Source organism: Clavelina lepadiformis, chromosome 8 (genome assembly GCF_947623445.1).
Source record: "Clavelina lepadiformis chromosome 8, kaClaLepa1.1, whole genome shotgun sequence".
Classification (NCBI taxonomy): Eukaryota; Metazoa; Chordata; class Ascidiacea; order Aplousobranchia; family Clavelinidae; genus Clavelina; species Clavelina lepadiformis.
The window spans coordinates 3,622,525-3,641,376 of NC_135247.1; the positions used below are offsets into that span (position 1 = coordinate 3,622,525).

General features: G+C 40.1%; 2 protein-coding genes across 3 annotated transcripts; one reads left to right on the forward strand and one right to left on the reverse strand.

Annotated features, from left to right (window-relative positions):
* Positions 1–5: 5 nt before the first annotated feature.
* Positions 6–8,832, reverse strand: LOC143468788 (uncharacterized). Of its 2 annotated transcripts, none has more exons than XM_076966186.1 (2): positions 8,682–8,832; positions 6–1,744 (listed from the first exon to the last, which is right to left on the reverse strand). In XM_076966186.1, the coding sequence occupies exon 2, from the start codon at positions 1,702–1,704 to the stop codon at positions 1,186–1,188; it is 519 nt and encodes a 172-aa protein (XP_076822301.1). In that variant the 5' UTR covers positions 1,705–1,744; positions 8,682–8,832; the 3' UTR covers positions 6–1,185. The 2 variants fall into 2 exon arrangements, with proteins under 2 accessions (XP_076822301.1, XP_076822300.1); XM_076966185.1 differs by having other exon boundaries at positions 6–1,755.
* A 2,240-nt stretch (positions 8,833–11,072) lies between these two features.
* LOC143468789 (BTB/POZ domain-containing protein 8-like) lies at positions 11,073–17,010 on the forward strand. The gene is made up of 12 exons (XM_076966187.1): positions 11,073–11,303; positions 12,243–12,340; positions 12,535–12,701; positions 12,860–12,980; positions 13,464–13,661; positions 13,822–14,003; positions 14,302–14,484; positions 14,624–14,761; positions 14,978–15,169; positions 15,310–15,365; positions 15,447–15,567; positions 15,660–17,010. The coding sequence occupies exons 1-12, from the start codon at positions 11,188–11,190 to the stop codon at positions 15,852–15,854; spliced, it is 1,767 nt and encodes a 588-aa protein (XP_076822302.1). The 5' UTR covers positions 11,073–11,187; the 3' UTR covers positions 15,855–17,010.
* Positions 17,011–18,852: the final 1,842 nt, after the last annotated feature.

Genomic DNA, 18,852 nt, shown 5'->3' on the forward strand with positions numbered 1-18,852 from the left:
CCACATAAATAACACTGGACAACAATTTACAACTTATTTTTTATTCCTCGCTCATTTCAAGTTTACCTAGACTAATTTTGCAATGCTGAATCCAAATCTGGTCTTAGATTTTTTCTAACACGTCACGTTTTTGAGATATGATATATGCTCACGACAACCCATAACTGTGATTTTGGCTAATTTTGGCTGAGCGGAACAAAACATTACATGTAATCAACCCAGTAATTTCTATTGAAAATAACAGCATTATCATGTAGAGGTTGGGGTCGTTTTAGGATGTAGAGGTTGATGCCGACAGATGCAGATACAGATGCAGAGTTTATCGGTCTTAGCTTACGTTACGTTATTGACTTAGTTAACCTACTACATTAGTATCTGACTCTATTGTTGCGTGCGGTTAGAATTCTCTAACCTTTCTGATAGCCGAACGTTCGTATTATATTATAACAAATACCGTTTGCCAGAAAAGGCTTTTATTGTAGGTGCTGTACACTTTCTCAATATTACAAATAACCGAGAACACAAGTCATGTGACTGTTTACACGATGTCTACTGATTCAATCACCACAACTACAGTAGTACGGTATTACATATGTCTATAACTTCGCGTCTGTGACTGAGGTTCTGAGGCTCAGGGGGAGTCTCACACAAAAGTTCAAGCTTATAAAACGTGCTGCGATGTGGCGGAAATATATGACAAAAAAGGCATGAACATTTCAAAGCGTGTGAACGTGAAAATCGGTGTGTTTGCAATGCAAATTAAATTTGGTTAAGTTGGAAACAGTTACTTGGAAGCGACCTGGTAACGTACTAAATAAGGAGCTTTCACACGAAGTTATTCGTAGCAAGTTTTCAAATATACCAACGGTAGTTTGCAGTGTTCTGAAAAGGCAAGTTTTAAACTCCATTTACTAGCTGGAAAACTCTTTCATAAGAATGATGTGGCGGGACTGAAAGTTTAAAAACTCCAATTGTTCTGGAAAACACATTTCTACGAAAGACGTAAGGATTTTACAAAAGCGAGCCAAGCCGCCACATTCCTCCCCCGCTACGGAAGGAAAAAGATGACAATTAACATGTAACGTACTGAAGGTGGCAATGGCGAGCAAGCACAAACAAAAAACTGAAGTTATATACAAATGAATGAACTGTAACATATGCTTAAAATAACTGATGGTAATATAGCTACATGTTGGAGGGTATCTCCAAGATTAACCGGGCATGCAAAAATTGTTTGAACTGTTCGTATTCCAGGGTTTTGTCCGTAACCCCGTTGGATATATACTTCATCAAGGGGGCCATGTGGAAAGCAGGTGTGGCTGCTACCATGGTAAGGATTTTGCTCATAAACTCAAAATCAGGAACCAGCTGGAACAGTTCATCCAGCTGCTGGAACCAAAGTAGTAGATCCTCAGCCGAAGTGGTTGGCGGCGCAGGAACCGCAAGGGTCGGCATTGTAACGGTTGTTTTAAACGGCCGAAATAGTCTATGTACTGGTTGTAACACCGTAGCTTGTATATCTGCTAGATCAGCGCTCTGGGGCATGGGGGCAGGAGCGCCTTGCTCCCCAGGTCTGACGATCGGCACATACGGCGCGGGAGATGATTGTTGAACCGGTGAATCGGGTGAGTCGGGAATCATCTCAGTAACTGAAGTGATTTCGTCAATTTGAACGTCAGCGGAGGAATCAGATACCGTCGACATACTGAAGTGGTTTTGGCAGCAATGGTAGTGGCAGCAAAGTCTGTGGAGAAACTAAAGGGGTAGAGGGTAAATTTTTTGCAACTGCACCTCCCCCTATTGAGGTGGGTTGAAACAGCTAAACTCATGCACAGGAATAGTTAGCATGCAATAAGGCGGGAAAAGTGAAAACGATACTAGCACAAGAATAAGCTACTAAGCATGCAACGAAGCAAAACGGTTACAAAATCGAAAGCGGCGACAAGGGAAAACGGCAAAATTGTACATGCAAAGGACATTATCGGTATTGAAGCAAGGTGATACACATAGTGAAACTTAAAGTGTGTGGGTGCTCGCGAAATTATCACGAGAAGATGAAGCGGGCGGTGCGTCATCAGCAGATCCGGACGGAGACGGTTCATCACGAGAACGCCGAGGCAAGGGCAGCGGTTGTGGTAGTTGAGGTCTTGCAACCGGCGCCTGCTGTTGGTGGCGCCAAGCGCGGACACGGGATACAAGGGATCTGGCATACTGCAAATGGTGCGGAGACGATCGGATAAACCCGATGGTATGGAAGAGGGCCCACATCATGGCAAGGAGTTGCAGGATGAATATAAGGGCTGAGAGAAATGGATTCGTAATTTGCGACAGAGCAAGGAGTAACGTTTGTTTCGCGGCGTGTGCGAATGTGTCTGCGACGTAGGATCCGTTGATCATAGTTTCATCAGTAGTAGTAGTAAGGCTTGTCATGACATGTCGCATTTGTTCCTTGAGAAGGTTGGCTTCAGACATAGAGCTGAGCAGCGATTGTAGATCAGTAAACGAGTCAGAGTCAGGTAGCTCGTTGAGAATTTTCTCGTAGTCGGGTGCCTTGTAGTTGACGTGTATAGGCGACAAAGGTAAGTTGAGTTGATGCACCTGCACATGTTCGTGCGATAAAGTATAGTTGTGATACAGGACAGTGTGTCCCAGAACTCGGAAGACAAAACTTCTTGCTGGTCGATACGATTCCAGCAGGTGCACTCCCGGTAGGACAATGTTGTCTGAAATGAGTTGGCCGTATTGACTGTGGCCGTTTTGATCGCGATATTTGATGAGAGGACGTTGGCTGAATGCGTTTCGGTACGCAAGTGACGGTAAGACGGTACCGTTGATAGAGTGACATGCTGCTCTGGACATAAAATCTCCAAGGCTGGAACCCATGGTTTGATGTCCAAGAGTAGTAGTGAGTATCTCAGTAGGGAAGATCTTCCCAATTGCTTTGTAGAGTGTGCCAATTAGCTTCGTGAGTTGGCAATGTAGGAACTTGTTCTCTTCGTTGAAGGTAGTGAGAACTTCTGAAATAAGGTCGTCCTGTTGTGTGTCGAAGGTTGCAAAAAGTCGCTCGAATTGAGAGTATGGCGTTCGAAAAGGGGCACGCCTTAGCCGGTTAGGACGAAAAAGAGCGAGTCTGTCGAGCTCTGTACATTGTTGGTAGCGAAAGATAAAGTTGTTGTTGTCGCAGTGAATATGTTTGCCATAGCAGTTTTTCGCACGAGAGGAGCATTTCCTCCAGTGATGTACCGAGATCCCGAGATCAGGTAAGGAAACTCTATATAAGGACGTAGAGTTGTAATGGAGGAGCATCTTGTGAGTCCCGAGAGGCTTGGTTGGTGGGCAGTTGATATGCGAAGGTACTCGCCATATAAACATACGATTGCCCGTTAAGCAGTATCCACGCCCGATTGAGCACGATGCAAGAGATCCAAGAGACGACGTCATTGTGTCCGTGACGTAATCGTAGTAAATTGTAGTGTGAAACAAGAAGTCGTTTGTTACTGTTCCAGAAGCTGAAGTCGGCCAGACAAACTTATAATGGACTGCATTGCGTGTTGAGTACGCCGCAGGATTAGACAGGATCAGCGGTCCATGTGATGAAACGTTGGTTTTATTCCACGACGAACATTCTGGGTTGTACGGTGGGTGTGCGTCAAAGGTGTTGGCCGATTTTTGATAACTCCCAAAAAAGAAGTAAGTAGTGCTCCAGGAAGTAATCTGTGAAGTGCAAACTGTTGCAGGAATCTTCTGGAGATGCAGATCTGGAGCAAACACGGTAGCAGAGCAGTTGTGTATGGAGAAGGGTGTCTGCGTTTGACAATGTATGTCGTCATCAAAGGTATATAACCCGAGAGAATGCGAACGCTGACATAACAGAAATTTCTGTGTATCCGGATGAAGATTCGTCTGAGCGGCGGATGTGAACAAAAAGAAACATGTAAGCAGCAGACAAACGAACATGTTGTGTTGTTTAGTCAGAGAACCGTTTCGGTGGAATGATTTTGCGACCAGTCCGAGAAGTCTTTACAACTTCAGGCGGTTTTATAGAAGCAGGAGCAGTGACAGTAGGTGGTGTCGTTTGCTGTTTCGCTGAAGTAGCGGAGACTGACTGAGGAGCAGGGTGTCGAGTCTGCAAAGAAAAATTTTGTTGATGCGAGGAGGATGATGGTGAGGGAGCATCAATATCAATTGTATAGCTAGGTTTGAGACGGTCGAGTGAGACGCGATCCGGTTTGCCATGACGGGATATTACAAAATATTTTTCGTATCTTTCCAATACTGGAAAAGGACCAACATAAGGGCGTTCTAACGCACGTTTGACATGATCGCATCTAACATAAACGCGGTCACAATGTTTCAAATCCGGATGCACGTAGGACTGCATGAATTTTTGTATGAGCGGTCGTTGGAGTAAACTGAAGGTCGTTGATGAAGTCTCGGTAGGCACCGAGGTAGCTGGATGTAGGAACTGCAGAGGTAAGCTTGGAATCAGAAAAGAAACCACCTGGGAGCCGTAAGGTGTGTCCAAAAGCTAACTCAGCAGGTGTACATTTCAAATCCTGGAGATAGCGATTACGCAGGGCCAAGACAATAAAACCTAATTTGTGAAACCAACGTTCAGGTTCGTCTGAACACTTGATGGCGCGCTTGATCTCTGCATTTGCGCGTTCTGTAATTCCATTGGAAGTGGGGTGGTAAGCTGTAGTCAGATTGTGTTGAATACCAAGCGAGCGCATAATTTCCGCCCAAGCGGAACTTATGAAACATGGTCCACGATCACTTGTGAGGATGATTGGAACACCGACCAAGGAACACCAGTGATTTACAAAGTAAGCGGCGACGGTTTCCGTGGTGGCATCAGGGATTGGTATGGCTTGAACGAAACGCGTATAACGGTCAATACATGTAAGGATGTATTTGTAACCATGGGAGGTTGGTAGTGGTCCAATCAAGTCAATTGCAACATCAGAAAATCGTCCGTAGGGAATTTTAAATTTCCCCGGTGCGGTTTTAGTGTGGCGGAAAATTTTTCCTTCCTGGCAGTTTGGGCATTGTTGAACCCAGGTAGCGATTTGTTTACACATCCCTATCCATATAAATCTTTCCTTGATGAGCTTAATTGTGGCTTTTTTTCCAGGATGCGATAAATTATGTAAGTGCAGGAATACTTGACGTTGGAAGGAGGAAGGAACTAGAACACGCTCTGTGTCAGTGGACACGTCACAAAGGATGGTAAGGTCCTTATTGGGCAGCTTGCAGTCCTGGAGTTTGAGTGATGTTGTTGCGGTGCGTAGTCTTTGAATAGCAGGATCATTGGCTTGAGCTTGTGCTATTTTCTCATACTCTAAAGGAGGCGGAACGTCCGAAAGAGTATTAATGTTGGGTGCCGAAGGTTGAGACCTTGACAAGAGGTCCGCCACAACATTGGCAGAGCCTTTGATGTGCTCAATGGTTGTTGTATATTCTGAAACAAACAACAATTGCCGGAACTGTCTTGGAGAGTAATGTTCGGAGAGCTTACTGAGACTTGAAACCAGAGGGAGATGGTCTGTACGCAAAGTGAATTGTCGGCCTGTCAAGAAGTAGCGGAAATGACGTATTGACTTGTAAGCGGCCAACAGCTCTCGGTCAAAGCAACTGTATTTACGTTGAGTAGCGTTCAGCTGTCTTGAAAAGAAGGCCAAAGGAACAAGTTGATTTCCTTGCAATTGCTCTAATGTCGCTCCAATACCGGTCAACGAAGCGTCAACTGTTAGATAAGTTGGAGCATGGAGTTTCGGAAACGCTAAAGTGCTAGCATTTGCAATAGCTTGTTTGCTGCTGGCGAAGGCGCATTCGGCTTCGACATTCCATGTTAAAGGGGCCGCGCGTTTGCTGCGACTGTTCGGAACTAGCTTGTAAAGCGGTTGTAAGGTTGTGGAACAATGCTTCAGAAAGCGAAAATAATAGCAATAAATTCCCAAGTAACGTTTCAGCTGTTTGCAGGTTTGTGGCTGTGGGTAATCAAGAATGGCCTGCACTTTTTCTTGAGTTGGTCGTATACCCTCAGAATTTATGTGATGGCCAAGGTAGTCAAGAGACTCGCGGTTGAATTCACTTTTGTCTAAATTGAGCATTAAGCCAAATTCCTCAAGTCGTTGAAAAAGCAACTTAAGGTGTTCAAGATGTTCTGATAGGTTACTACTTCCAATGATGATATCATCGAGGTAAGCAAAGATTCCAAGGTGCTGAAGGGGACGTACTACTTCCCCTATTAGTCTGGAAAAGGTCCGTGGGGCGCCGGACAAACCGAATGGGAGTCTTGTGTATTCGAATTGTCCTAAGGGGCAAACAAACGCCGTTTTATGGACATCTTCTGGAGCCACTTTTATTTGATGAAAGGCGTTTTGGAGATCGCATTTAGAGAAGACAGTTTTACCATACAAAACCTCGGAAAAACTATGTAAGAACGGAAGAGGGTAACAGCTGTCGATTGTTTGTTTGTTGACTAATTTATAATCAACGACAAGACGATATTTATTGCCAGAAGAGCCTTTAGGAACGAGCAAGGCCGGACTTCCATAAGGAGAATCACTGTATCGGATAATTTCTCGCTCCAGCAAGCTGTCAATTTCTTTCTTCAAGATCTGCATTGTTTCTGGGCTATATCGACGTGGACGTGCACGTACAGGAGAACCTGTGGTATGGATGTGGTGAACGATGGAATGCTTCACTGGTTTAACAGCTGACATGGGTTTTTGCAAGTCTGGAAATTGATGTAAAAGGTCTGCAACAGGATCTATCTGGCTGAGAATGGATATGCGAACAGGATCACTTTCAACAGGCTCTAACGTATATTGCTGTTGGTTCGGTACATCTATGAGATGCTTGGCTTTAAGATCCAAAACAAAGTTGTATTCAGTGAGGAAATCCAGCCCCAATATGCAAAAAGGTGTGTCCGCAAGCACAAATTCAAAGGGATAAGAAAAACGAGGATGAAGGGAAACATTAAGTTGTGTAGTGCCATACGTAGTAATTGGCGTGCTGTTAGCAGCGAAAAGCGGTGTTTGCGGTTTGCGGTTTGATACGTCAGCTAAACTAGCGGACAAAAGAGAAGTTGCTGCCGCGCTATCTACATAAAAGTGAATACTATTGGCGTGATCATATACAGTTAACAAGGGGCAGCCTCTTTTTATTGTTGATGCGATCGACGGGACTGACGGGGTTAATGTTGCGTCGATCGCCACGCGTTTTTTGTTGGGCGGGATTGGTTCTCCCACATGCTACAACTTGGGTGACAGCGGCGCGCATCCCTACCGAAGCGGGCGTGGTAATAACATAAGCCATTAGAAGCATCAGACGCGCAAGGGTAATTGCTACGTTGGTAGTCTGGTTTCTGAAATGTGGGGGATGAATGTAAAAAATTATATTTGCGTTGGTTTGCAAAAGAAGAACCATTTTGTCGGCGATTATCTCGATTAAACCCGTTGTTGCTGTATGATTTGTGAAACTGTCCATTGTTTGTGCGTGGTGATCGTTGTTGCCATGCTGAGTTAAATGAATTGCGTTGGTTTGGCGTATTTTGATTTGTGAAATTCGTATTTCTTTGCCCGGAACTCTTAGATTCGTTGTTAGCGTTAGATCGTGTATAGCGCGGTGGTTTAGACAATTGAATTTGCTGTATTTGCGGTTGCATTGGGTAGTCAATGTCATCCGTATCAGTGATGGCAAGGGAAAGGTTGTGCGAAGAAGTTTTTGGTTGTTTAAGCAGCAAGATTTCGTGGGCTCTGCTTGCAAGGTTCTGGAGATCGTGATGTTCCACGCTGGCTAACGCAATTGCGACGTCTGGTGGTAACGCTTTAAGGAATTTAGCACGAATTAGTTTGACGACTGGCGGAGTAAGATTCTCTTGACCTACTGCGCTCATTAATTCGCGCATTAAATGTTTCGGGGACTGATCGTGCAGCGTCAGGTCCGCCAACAAAAAATCTAAATGGTCCTCACGTTTATCAAAGTTTCTCAAGATTTCATTGATCAATATGTCGTAGCAGTTCTGTGCTGACGCCGAAGGTAACCGAAGGAGCGCGAGGTCTTTCGCAGGAATTGCCTCTACCGCCAACAAGTAACGATTAGTTTGAGAAGTGATTTGATAAAGAGAAAATTTATGTTCAAGGTGAGAAATCCACGCTTCGGGATTAAATTTCCAAAAGGTAGGAAGTTTAACGTGTGAAAACAAATCGTTTCGTAAAGTATTGTTCTGTGGTTGCGCGTTTGTTGGTAATTGGTTACTAGTACCCAGACCAGACGGACCAGCAATGCCATTATCGGGAGTATTTGCAGATCCCTCCCCGTTTTCGTTCGACATAGTTGTATTATTAATTGACTCGTTGGAACGGTCGGTTGATCGTGTGCTCATGTGGTATTCTGTCTTAGCTTTGCCAGGCACCGAAGTAACTTTTCGTTGTGTCGGCACAGGTTGTGACATTTATCAAAACCGATAGAAAATGTTTTAGGCGGCGCACCGCAAAAATTGTTCACAATTGAACCAAAAAATACTTTACAACAAGAAACTTTTATTTCAAACTGCAGCACAATGCAGCACAATAAGAATAGCTTAAGCTAATTTAATAAGGTACAAGCCGATGAGCATGCATTTACAAGCTATGGTTGCAAGTAGTTGTATAAAAAGTGAAAAATCCACTTACCAGTGAAGAACGGTTGTGCGAATTGCGAGAGTGTGAGAATTGAAACGCGTCGTTTTTGACACAAGATCGTCAGTGATCACTAGAACGTCGGTGGTTTATTAGAACGTCGAAGCGTCGGGTTGTCAGTAGAACGTCGGGTTGTCACCAGAAATGTCGGTGGTCACTATCACGTCGGGGTCACCAGAAATGTAGAGGTTGGGGTCGTTTTAGGATGTAGAGGTTGATGCCGACAGATGCAGATACAGATGCAGAGTTTATCGGTCTTAGCTTACGTTACGTTATTGACTTAGTTAACCTACTACATTAGTATCTGACTCTATTGTTGCGTGCGGTTAGAATTCTCTAACCTTTCTGATAGCCGAACGTTCGTATTATATTATAACAAATACCGTTTGCCAGAAAAGGCTTTTATTGTAGGTGCTGTACACTTTCTCAATATTACAAATAACCGAGAACACAAGTCATGTGACTGTTTACACGATGTCTACTGATTCAATCACCACAACTACAGTAGTACGGTATTACATATGTCTATAACTTCGCGTCTGTGACTGAGGTTCTGAGGCTCAGGGGGAGTCTCACACAAAAGTTCAAGCTTATAAAACGTGCTGCGATGTGGCGGAAATATATGACAAAAAAGGCATGAACATTTCAAAGCGTGTGAACGTGAAAATCGGTGTGTTTGCAATGCAAATTAAATTTGGTTAAGTTGGAAACAGTTACTTGGAAGCGACCTGGTAACGTACTAAATAAGGAGCTTTCACACGAAGTTATTCGTAGCAAGTTTTCAAATATACCAACGGTAGTTTGCAGTGTTCTGAAAAGGCAAGTTTTAAACTCCATTTACTAGCTGGAAAACTCTTTCATAAGAATGATGTGGCGGGACTGAAAGTTTAAAAACTCCAATTGTTCTGGAAAACACATTTCTACGAAAGACGTAAGGATTTTACAAAAGCGAGCCAAGCCGCCACAATCATACTGCACAATTTAACACAACCCAGGATAATTAAATCAGACAAAAATAACATTATATTCCCTCAAAAGTGCTTTATACACTTGCTCTTTCGAGTATGTTCAGTGTCAGTTTCACGCTGAAGAAACCAGCAGTAGTCCCCCATCATGTTTGGGTTAAATCGACCTCTATACCGCGATTCCATCACAGAGATGTCTTGGTGAAATCTTTCCCCATGCTCGTCGCTCACATCACCCAGGTTTGGCGGGAAAAATTCCAAGTGTGAATGAAGAAAATGCAGTTTAACCGACATTCTGCAGCCCATTTCGCGGTATGATTCCAGCAAATTGTCCACTAGTTCCGAGTAATTTTCTGCCCTGTACTTCCCAAGAAAATTTTGTACAATCTGTACAAATGCATTCCAGGCTTTTAATTCAATTGAATTAAGCTTGAATGGAAATACTGGGTCACGGATCAAATCACGTATTTGGGGGCCAACAAATATTCCAGCTCTCAGTTTAGCATCACTTAGTATTGCACCAAATTTTTCTTTTATATGCAGGAATCCATCTCCATTGAAATCCATTGCCTTCACAAATTGTTTGATCAGGCCCAGTTTAATGTGAAGTGGTGGCAAGTACACTTTGCTCGGATCAATTAGGGGTTGGCACTTAACATTATATCTTCCAACAATGTAGTCCGTTCTCATTGGCCATTCAGTTGTGTCATAGTGGTTTGCATCGTCTCGACTGTCCCACAAACAGAGAAAGCACATATGCTTGGTGTAACCCAACTGCAATCCGAGCAAAAGTGACACAACTTTAAGGTCTCCACATATGTTCCAGTTATAAGCCCGGTAGTTAATGACCCGTAGGATGGTTTCCATAGACTCGTACGTCTCCTTCAAATCGACAGCATGAGCAATAGGGACAGAAGGCTTTTCATTCCCATTGTGCAGTAGGACAGCTTTCAAACTAGCTTTGCTAGAATCAATGAACAGTCTCCACTCAGTGCTAATGTGTTGGTGGCCAAGCTCATACATGAATGAATCAACATCAGTGCAAAAACACACAGAGTCTTCGATTTTACCCCCCCCCCCCCCTCTATAGTCATGGCCAAGAACATTCAAGAATGCATTAATTGTGAAAAGATAGAACATTGCATTTACAAAATAATGTCAATATTAATCTTACATAACATGCATTGTGACATAATATGACCAACAATTCGCTGGGAAAGAAAATTGCACAATACCTTGTACTGTAGAACCTTATAATATAGTGCCAATCAATGCAAAATCCGAATTTCGTGAATTTTCATATCTTGAAAACCTGACGTGATAGACCAATTCTGATTTCAGATTTGGAATCAGCGTCCCAAAGTTAGTCTAGGCAGTTTATTTTCATTTGAGGAATAATTTTGCTGTTGTCCAGTGTAATTAACAAAGTGATGTGTTTTGCTGTACCTCTCTTACTGGTACTGAATTTGTCGTTCTGGAGTTATCTATGAAGACGTTGTTATCCAGCATTTGAAGGAACTTATAGAAGAAGAGAAATGAATGGTCAAAAAACATTAAAACCACTTTCCACACTCTTTCGAAATAAAGCTGAGAAAGAGTACAATGACGTTTGTGAAAGGTTTACCAATCATCTCCACCACAGCTTATCACAGTGAGTTTAGCTTTTGCTTTTTATTACTTACAGCAGGGGTCGGCAACCTACGGCCCGCGGGCCGGATCCGGCCCGCCATGCAAAATCGTCCGGCCCGAGACATATTAATTAGTTATCACAAGAATACGGCCCGCCGTGTCTTATTGAGTTTCAAACTGTAGTGTTAGCATTTAGCAATTATAGTATTAATGAAAATTCCGGCCCGCCAAAGAGTTGTACGCTCGACATTTGGCCCGTGACTAGCAAAAGGTTGCCGACCCCTGATTTAAGGGTAAGATATTCGCGTTTCAGAAAAGCTGTCCCGGCAGTTACGGCCCGCCAGTATATTTTATTTTATCAAATTGGCCCGCGGCTCAAAAAGGTTGCCGACCCCTGACTTACAGGTAATCTGTTACTTTTAAAGTGTCTAAAAACAAAATTTTAAGTATTTATGTTTGGTGGGCTTACAATCTATTCATTTTTTGCCCTTACATTTAGAGTATAGGCATTGCATGGAACGGACATAAAATGCTAACCAAAATAGATAAAATAAATGATAAAAGAATAAACGTACTTGGCATAATTTGGCTCATTTTATTTGTAATCAATAAAAGTTTGTTAAAGTAATTAAAGTTTAAACCCAAGGCTTTTTTGAAAATCATAATTTCTGAGTTAAAAGTTTCTTATATTTTGATGTTATCTATTTAGAAAGCTGTTTGCTCTAATGCATTCCCGATTTTATGCATGCGATACTTATGTTGAACTTGGTTGTTGTAAGTTAGTGGAGTCATTGCTATTCAAGCATTAAGCTACATTTCATGGAAAAACGTTTTTTGATGTAATCCAACTTTTACTCAAGTTTTATGTGAGACAGACAAAACAACAAAAATTTTAGTTTAATATTGTTGCATTTATGGCTTTGTAATGAATGGCATACTATGTATGTTCATTTTATCGTAGATATGTCAATGAACACCAAGATGAGAGTAAGCATTCTACGTTGTCTTTATTAGTGGCAATTTTAGATGAAAACTCTGCAAGCTGTAACTCAGCAAAAGGTTTGATCATGTTCTTATGTATATTCAGTGTTATATCCATATTAAATAAACACTTTGCAGAGCTTTTATGAATATGGTGTATATGTTGACCATATGTTTCATAGCATTTTGGTGTTTTTGTACTATACAACTACCTGTATGTAGAATAAAAATTATGTAAAAACCCACATGTACTTAATTGCTGTATTTTTCAGATATTAGAAGTGCTGAAGACAATGTAAATACTGATTGTATGGAAGTCAAAGAGCAATCACGTTTCATTAAGAAGTATGATTCTTCACTCCCGATTAATGCATCTTCACTTTGCAAAAAAATGTTTTCCTTATTACTGGAAGGTTATGAGTGGGATTTGGCTTTAAAGGTAGTTGCTGTTTACCGTAAATCAGTCCTGCTTGTGTTGACAATTATTTATTTCTTCTTTAATGTGATTAGGTTACAAACCTGAACAGAATTATTTCAGTAAGATTTGTTGTTTTATGTTGGAGCTTACTCTGTCAAAATCACTGCGTTGTACTGTAGGTGGAAGAAGAAGTATTCCTTGTTCACCAACACATTCTTTGTGCACGATCATCATATTTTGATGCAATGTTTCAAGTCGAACACAGATGGGCTGAAGCAGCAAATCGTCACATCACACTAGGTGATAGATACAATCAGTCAAAAAATCAAAAATTTTATTAACGCAATACTTGCCGTGGTAAATCAGTTGACTTGCACTTATTTGATCTGGTTTCTATACATTATAATGTCCGTGTGATGCCCTTGGGAATTGTCATTCCAAGAACAGACATGTTCTAAAAATTATTGTTGTGAAATTTCATGTTCAGTGGTCCTGGCAACTCGAAGCAAATTTAGGCAGGCTTACCTCAGTCCAAAAATTAATAAATTACAACTTTTTAGTTATAACTTTAGACTATAGGTTGTTGTTTTATGGAATATTTTTGTTACACTATGATTTGTGTATTTTAATAGTACCAACACTGCAGTCTATAACATTTATGTTGTTGAAAAGGTAGCAAATGATTTTGTAAGTGCCTATGTGGCATATTTGTAAACCTAGCGAATCGTACCATACTTAAGAATTTTGTAGATAGTCTCTATGTATTTAAATTGATATTAACAGGGGGCATCACTGCAGAAGCATTTTCTGTGTATCTTTGTCACTTGTATGGCGCATTCATCAATTGCCCAGATTTCCAAGCATCACAATTGCATGACTTAGCACTAATTGCTGACATGTTTGGATCTGATGACTTTCGTGATGTAGTACAAGTATTTATACAAAGAGATTTATGCCATTTCTTCCATAAACCTTGCTCAGGTACACGCTGTTTGATTAAAAATGCCAAATCTTGCTTTGAAGGAACTTGTTGCTTGTAAAGGTTTTGTGTTGTACTTAAATTTTTTTTATAGTATTAATGTTATTCATCTGTAGTTATTCAGCATTTGCTACAACTAGTTTTTTATAAATGTTTAACTAGGTTGCCTTGCAACTATGTCTGAAGCTATAAAAATCAGTCACAAATTTCCTATGGATAAACTTTGCAGAAAATGTTTGAAATGGAATTCAAAGCACTTTGTTCGTTTGTGGCCAACGAAAGCATTCTCTGTTTTACCACATTCGATCCAAAATGAGTGTTATTTTGCTGTAATCCAATCATTGGTAAGTTTAACTGTTTATACTGTTTTGTGCTGGACGATAGTATGGAATAGAATCATTCGTGGTGGCATTTTTGCTACAATGCAGGCAGTATTTTTGGGCATCAATTGAAAATTGTGGATGCTTTTATCTGTGACATCTACTGGAAAACACTGCCTATGCTACCCTTCTTGTTTACCTGACATTTATCAATTCCAAAATTTAATTTGCCAATGTTATTGCAGTTAAGTAGTTATAAGAAAGAAATGGTCTGAAATATTAATGAATAATTAATTAATAAGAATACATTTATTTGTTGCAGAATACACAAACTGTTATTAACATTGCATTGGAAACTGACGGATTGTTAGGTCATTTGTCTCCAGTTAAATGGGCTTCGTCTGTTATTGAATTGGCAAATCGTCTTATGACTGTCTGTCTTGATTACATATCAGAACACATCTGTGAACTTGTTGGGATAAAATCGTTTCTGGATCTGTTTCGTGTATATTATTTTATTTCCACCTGCAAAAAAATTGAAAATGACACTGTGATTGCTAAACTCAACACAATTACGTTAAAAACATTGCATTTCTTACCTTGCAGTATGCTATGCATTCAATGTATGCATCTATTTTTTAAAGGGAATTAATTTAAGAAGAGACATTGTCAAAGAGATATGTGAAAAAATTGCCGCCAAATTGACCACACAAAATGCATGCTCAAGGTACATGGCAATCGAGAAGCTCCTGGATGTGGCCGCAAAGGAGGAATGGAATTCGGTAAGAAAACTCATCCAGTAAAAAATATTAACAAGTAAACATGTGAAAAAGCAAGATGTTTTTACTGAAATGTCCGCCAAAAATAAGTACCGTATATACTGGTATATAAGCCTTCATTTCGGTATCGAAGGTAAATAAAAATAAAACCCCTTTTTCCACAGTCATTGGTAGAAGATAAAAGAATACAAACAATTAATAACAAGTTTTGAAATTTAGACAGTATTAAAACCTTTGGAATATATGGACAAATGCACGTCTGACTATATGACCACCAATTACTTTGCTGTCATCCATACTAAGGATTGGGAACTGGTACCACAGCAGAGCCGGCAGCAGTTACAAGCTAACACTCTCTGTCAGGGAGATCCGTTTCGCAAACCCAGACATAAGCCCATTCTTAGCAGTTCGGTCTGTTGCATTTTCATTGGAAATATCATGTTGTTATATATGATATTATGTAGATAAAATTCACTAGACGTTATAGAAATGAATAGGTTATTTATTTAAAGAACTGTGATGAATAAAAGACTGACAGGATATTTTTATAGAAACATGGCCATGAGACCAACACGAACGCTGCTTTATCAAGTAAAAAAAATGCAAGGTGATCTTCATAAAGCATTGCAACAAGTTCCAAGTGTTTGTCGTTACCATCTTTTGGAATCAATTGAATTAAATTTTACAGGTCTACCATTAAAGGCAAACTCAAAAAACCTCAAGCTTGTTTGAAGAAAACTTTACGAAAGCCTCCTAATTCATCAGCTGACCGTTGTGCAGTTGTACACCACGCAGTTACAGACTCCATGGTAGGGACAGGCCTTAGTTTTGCTTAGTTACCACAACCAACTATTTAGCTTTTGCATTTCGAAGGTTTTTTGTTATAAATTTGTTTTTTAAGGGGATGGAAAATGAAACAGAAAACAATGGATCTGACAAAGAACTTGAGGTTTTGTTTTACGACATAAAGCCCATTATAGTAAGACAAGAACTAATATCAGGGCATGTTTTTGAAATTCCTTCAACTGTATTTTATTCATACACTGTTGAAACTGTAACTAAGCAAAATGCTGAAAGTGTTTTCTCCACCATTTGATTACTGTGATTGTAAAATCCGGTAGATTGAAGTTCTGTTGGTTATTATTTTGCACAATTATATCTATACAAGATTACCAAAGCTTCAGGCATTGCCACTGTTGTATCGTCGTTCGTAAAGTCAGTGTGAATATACACTGTGATGTTTTGTAGCATTTACGTATAAGCTGTCTCATTTAAGTGTGACCTGTTTTATTTTCTAACTACCAAAAATTATCTGCTTTCTTTTATTTTTATGCATTATTTTCCATATACCGAGTAACTGTGTACCGGAATAGTTTTAAAACTAGCAATAACCTTCCTCTACAATCTACATTGTTCAACTAATAGCAAAATACTTTGATGAATTTATGTATAATGAGAAGTAACTATCCTTTCGTTTCACAATTTTGCCTCATTAATGGCTCATTTCTGTATTATTGAAAGGCTAGTTAGGAGCTGATATTGATGTTTTGTTGTTTTCATATCGTAATCATTCAAGTTTTTCCCTTCTTTGGAACTTATGATGCTGTTGACACTTAGTATGGGTTTTTATCAAAAATACCTGCGTGGTGTAATTGTATGCATTTTTTAAAGTGAAATACTGTAAGAAATGCGGTGCATCAGGTTTTAGACTGATATCGTCATCCTATGCTGTTTACCTTCAAATTTATATAATGGTGCATATTTATCTACCATATTACCTCGATTAATAATTACTGGGCTCATTCGAATATAAATATAATTAAGTAATTATCGAACAGCACTGACAAAACATGTGTTTCACCAACACTACGCCGTACATTAGCTCTTTGTTGGATACATATGGGTAAATTTTGCTAGCACGAAATGCTGGTAAATTTGGGTTAAAAGATGGGGTGCAGAATGTGTGAAGGTTATTGTGTTGCGTTTAGCCAATAAGGCAGACGTTCAAAGTAAATTTAAGCCGCAGCTTGCAACCGAGGAAATACGGTATATTACGTAATAACAAGGCTTTGTTGTACTCGGCACAACTCTTTTGCCCCACGTTGGTTTTCCCTTCGAATTTCCTCAACTTTTGCCATACTTTTAGTCTTAGCATATAATTTGCTTTGATTTGTGTGCGCGCCTATTGGGACAGTTTTCATTATGCACTTGGATACTTCATCTGTTTAATAAAGTTTAAACTGACTCCTTCACTTTATTGGCAACGTCTGTCTGCGAACTGTGCAACTGAGAAGAAAATCCCACCCAGAAGTGGGTAAAAACTGAATTAGTAACTACTGTGGTAAACTCCGTGGCTTGTGAGTGTGGCGAGGAGGAGCGAACCGTGATCGTGTATATCCGACTGTTCTGTCTACCATGCTCCTCACGGAATTCCTGGCCTCCAAGTTTGGATGACAGACTGTCAAATACTGTCATTGACAGTACGACCCAGTGGCTAAATCTTACTCTGACATTGGAGATCTACTTCAGGTGGTTGAACAGCATTTGGTTTATACGGCGACAACGAGCAATTACCGTACGGCAGTGCATTTTCGCTAGCGATACTGATTCTGGGCCGAATTATATTTTTTTGGCTATATATAGTGATTTAGTCGACATTTATGAACATTATCATACCATAACATTTACGGTGCACAGATAGACAATAGATAGCGTATGTGACAAAGGTAATATATATATACATAGTGACAGAGGTGGACAGTAGGTACCGGTACTTGGCAAAAAATGTACCGGCGGTTCCGGTATTCGGTTATATTTTAAAAAAGTAGTTCGGTACTTTTTGTGTAAAAGATGCTGCTGCAAATGCAATGTTTGCCGCTAGGCTATTATGCTCTCGGTAAAGGTTACTACAGGTCAAAACGTATTTGACATTAATCGCTTGCAATTTTACTTGTCATTTCTAGATTAAAAAAGATCAACAGATGCTTAAATCAAGGACTAATTAACATGTATTTTTGAAGACATAGGCTACTTGTTAAAATTTTGAAATTATCACGTGAAAAGTACCGAATACCGGGACCAACAGAAAATTTCTCGAAAAAAGTAATTCGATACAGAGATTCGGTACTTTTTTTAAAACTTTTATCGTTACCGAAAAAGTACCGCGGTACAATAACTCGGTACTACAGTACCACAGTACTGCCCACTTCTGCATGGTGGTGGTATGATAATAATCTTTTTCCTCGGACAGAGGAAAGTCTTTGTATGACTTAAACTTGGCGATAGTCCCTCAGCGCTCGAACCCCGGTTACGGAGTTAGCTTTTGTGCAAGTCCCCAATCCATTGTCAAACATTTTTATTTTTTTTTCATCATATTTCACGAATTTAGAACTGTTCAATAGGAACACATAACTTTTATATATAGAATCTATGATTTACCTATATTTAAAAATATTAATTACTGTGTTTTGCCCAGCATCTTTAAACATAGACAACACATTAACAAGTTAATGTAGTATCTGTGCTTAAAGTTTAAGCAATATTATAGTTAACGAAGCGTAGCGAGACGAGACGAAAAATAATTGTTTTGATGACGTAGGAATTAGGCCTATCTCCGCTGGTGCACCAGACATACCATGTCTGAAGTGATGAGTGAAGTGCGTTTAGTGTGTTTCGCTTTCAGTTACGACCATGTACGGTGGTAGTATTGCAACATCAAAGGCTACTTTCAGGTCATAAAACCTTTCTAATATTCCTCGTCAACACGATAAAGTGAAGTCAGAAACTTCTGTAACTGCATAGACTTATTAAGGATAAATTATCTGTATAATATCCCGGCATCCAGGAAAGCATTCTGAAACAGTGAGCCTGCCTTCTCACTTATCGGTACTGCTATACTCACGTACCGGCATCCGTAGGCTACGCTAAGCGGTTATGCAATTAGTCACCTGTTGGAGTATGGTACAGCTCAATATTCGCTATCATAAGATTTCTAGTCACTGCAATTCATGCACTTTATTAACTAATATAACTATAGGCACGCATATTTTTATGGTACGTCTGTAGGGATACCTACTGCTATATACCGATATCTG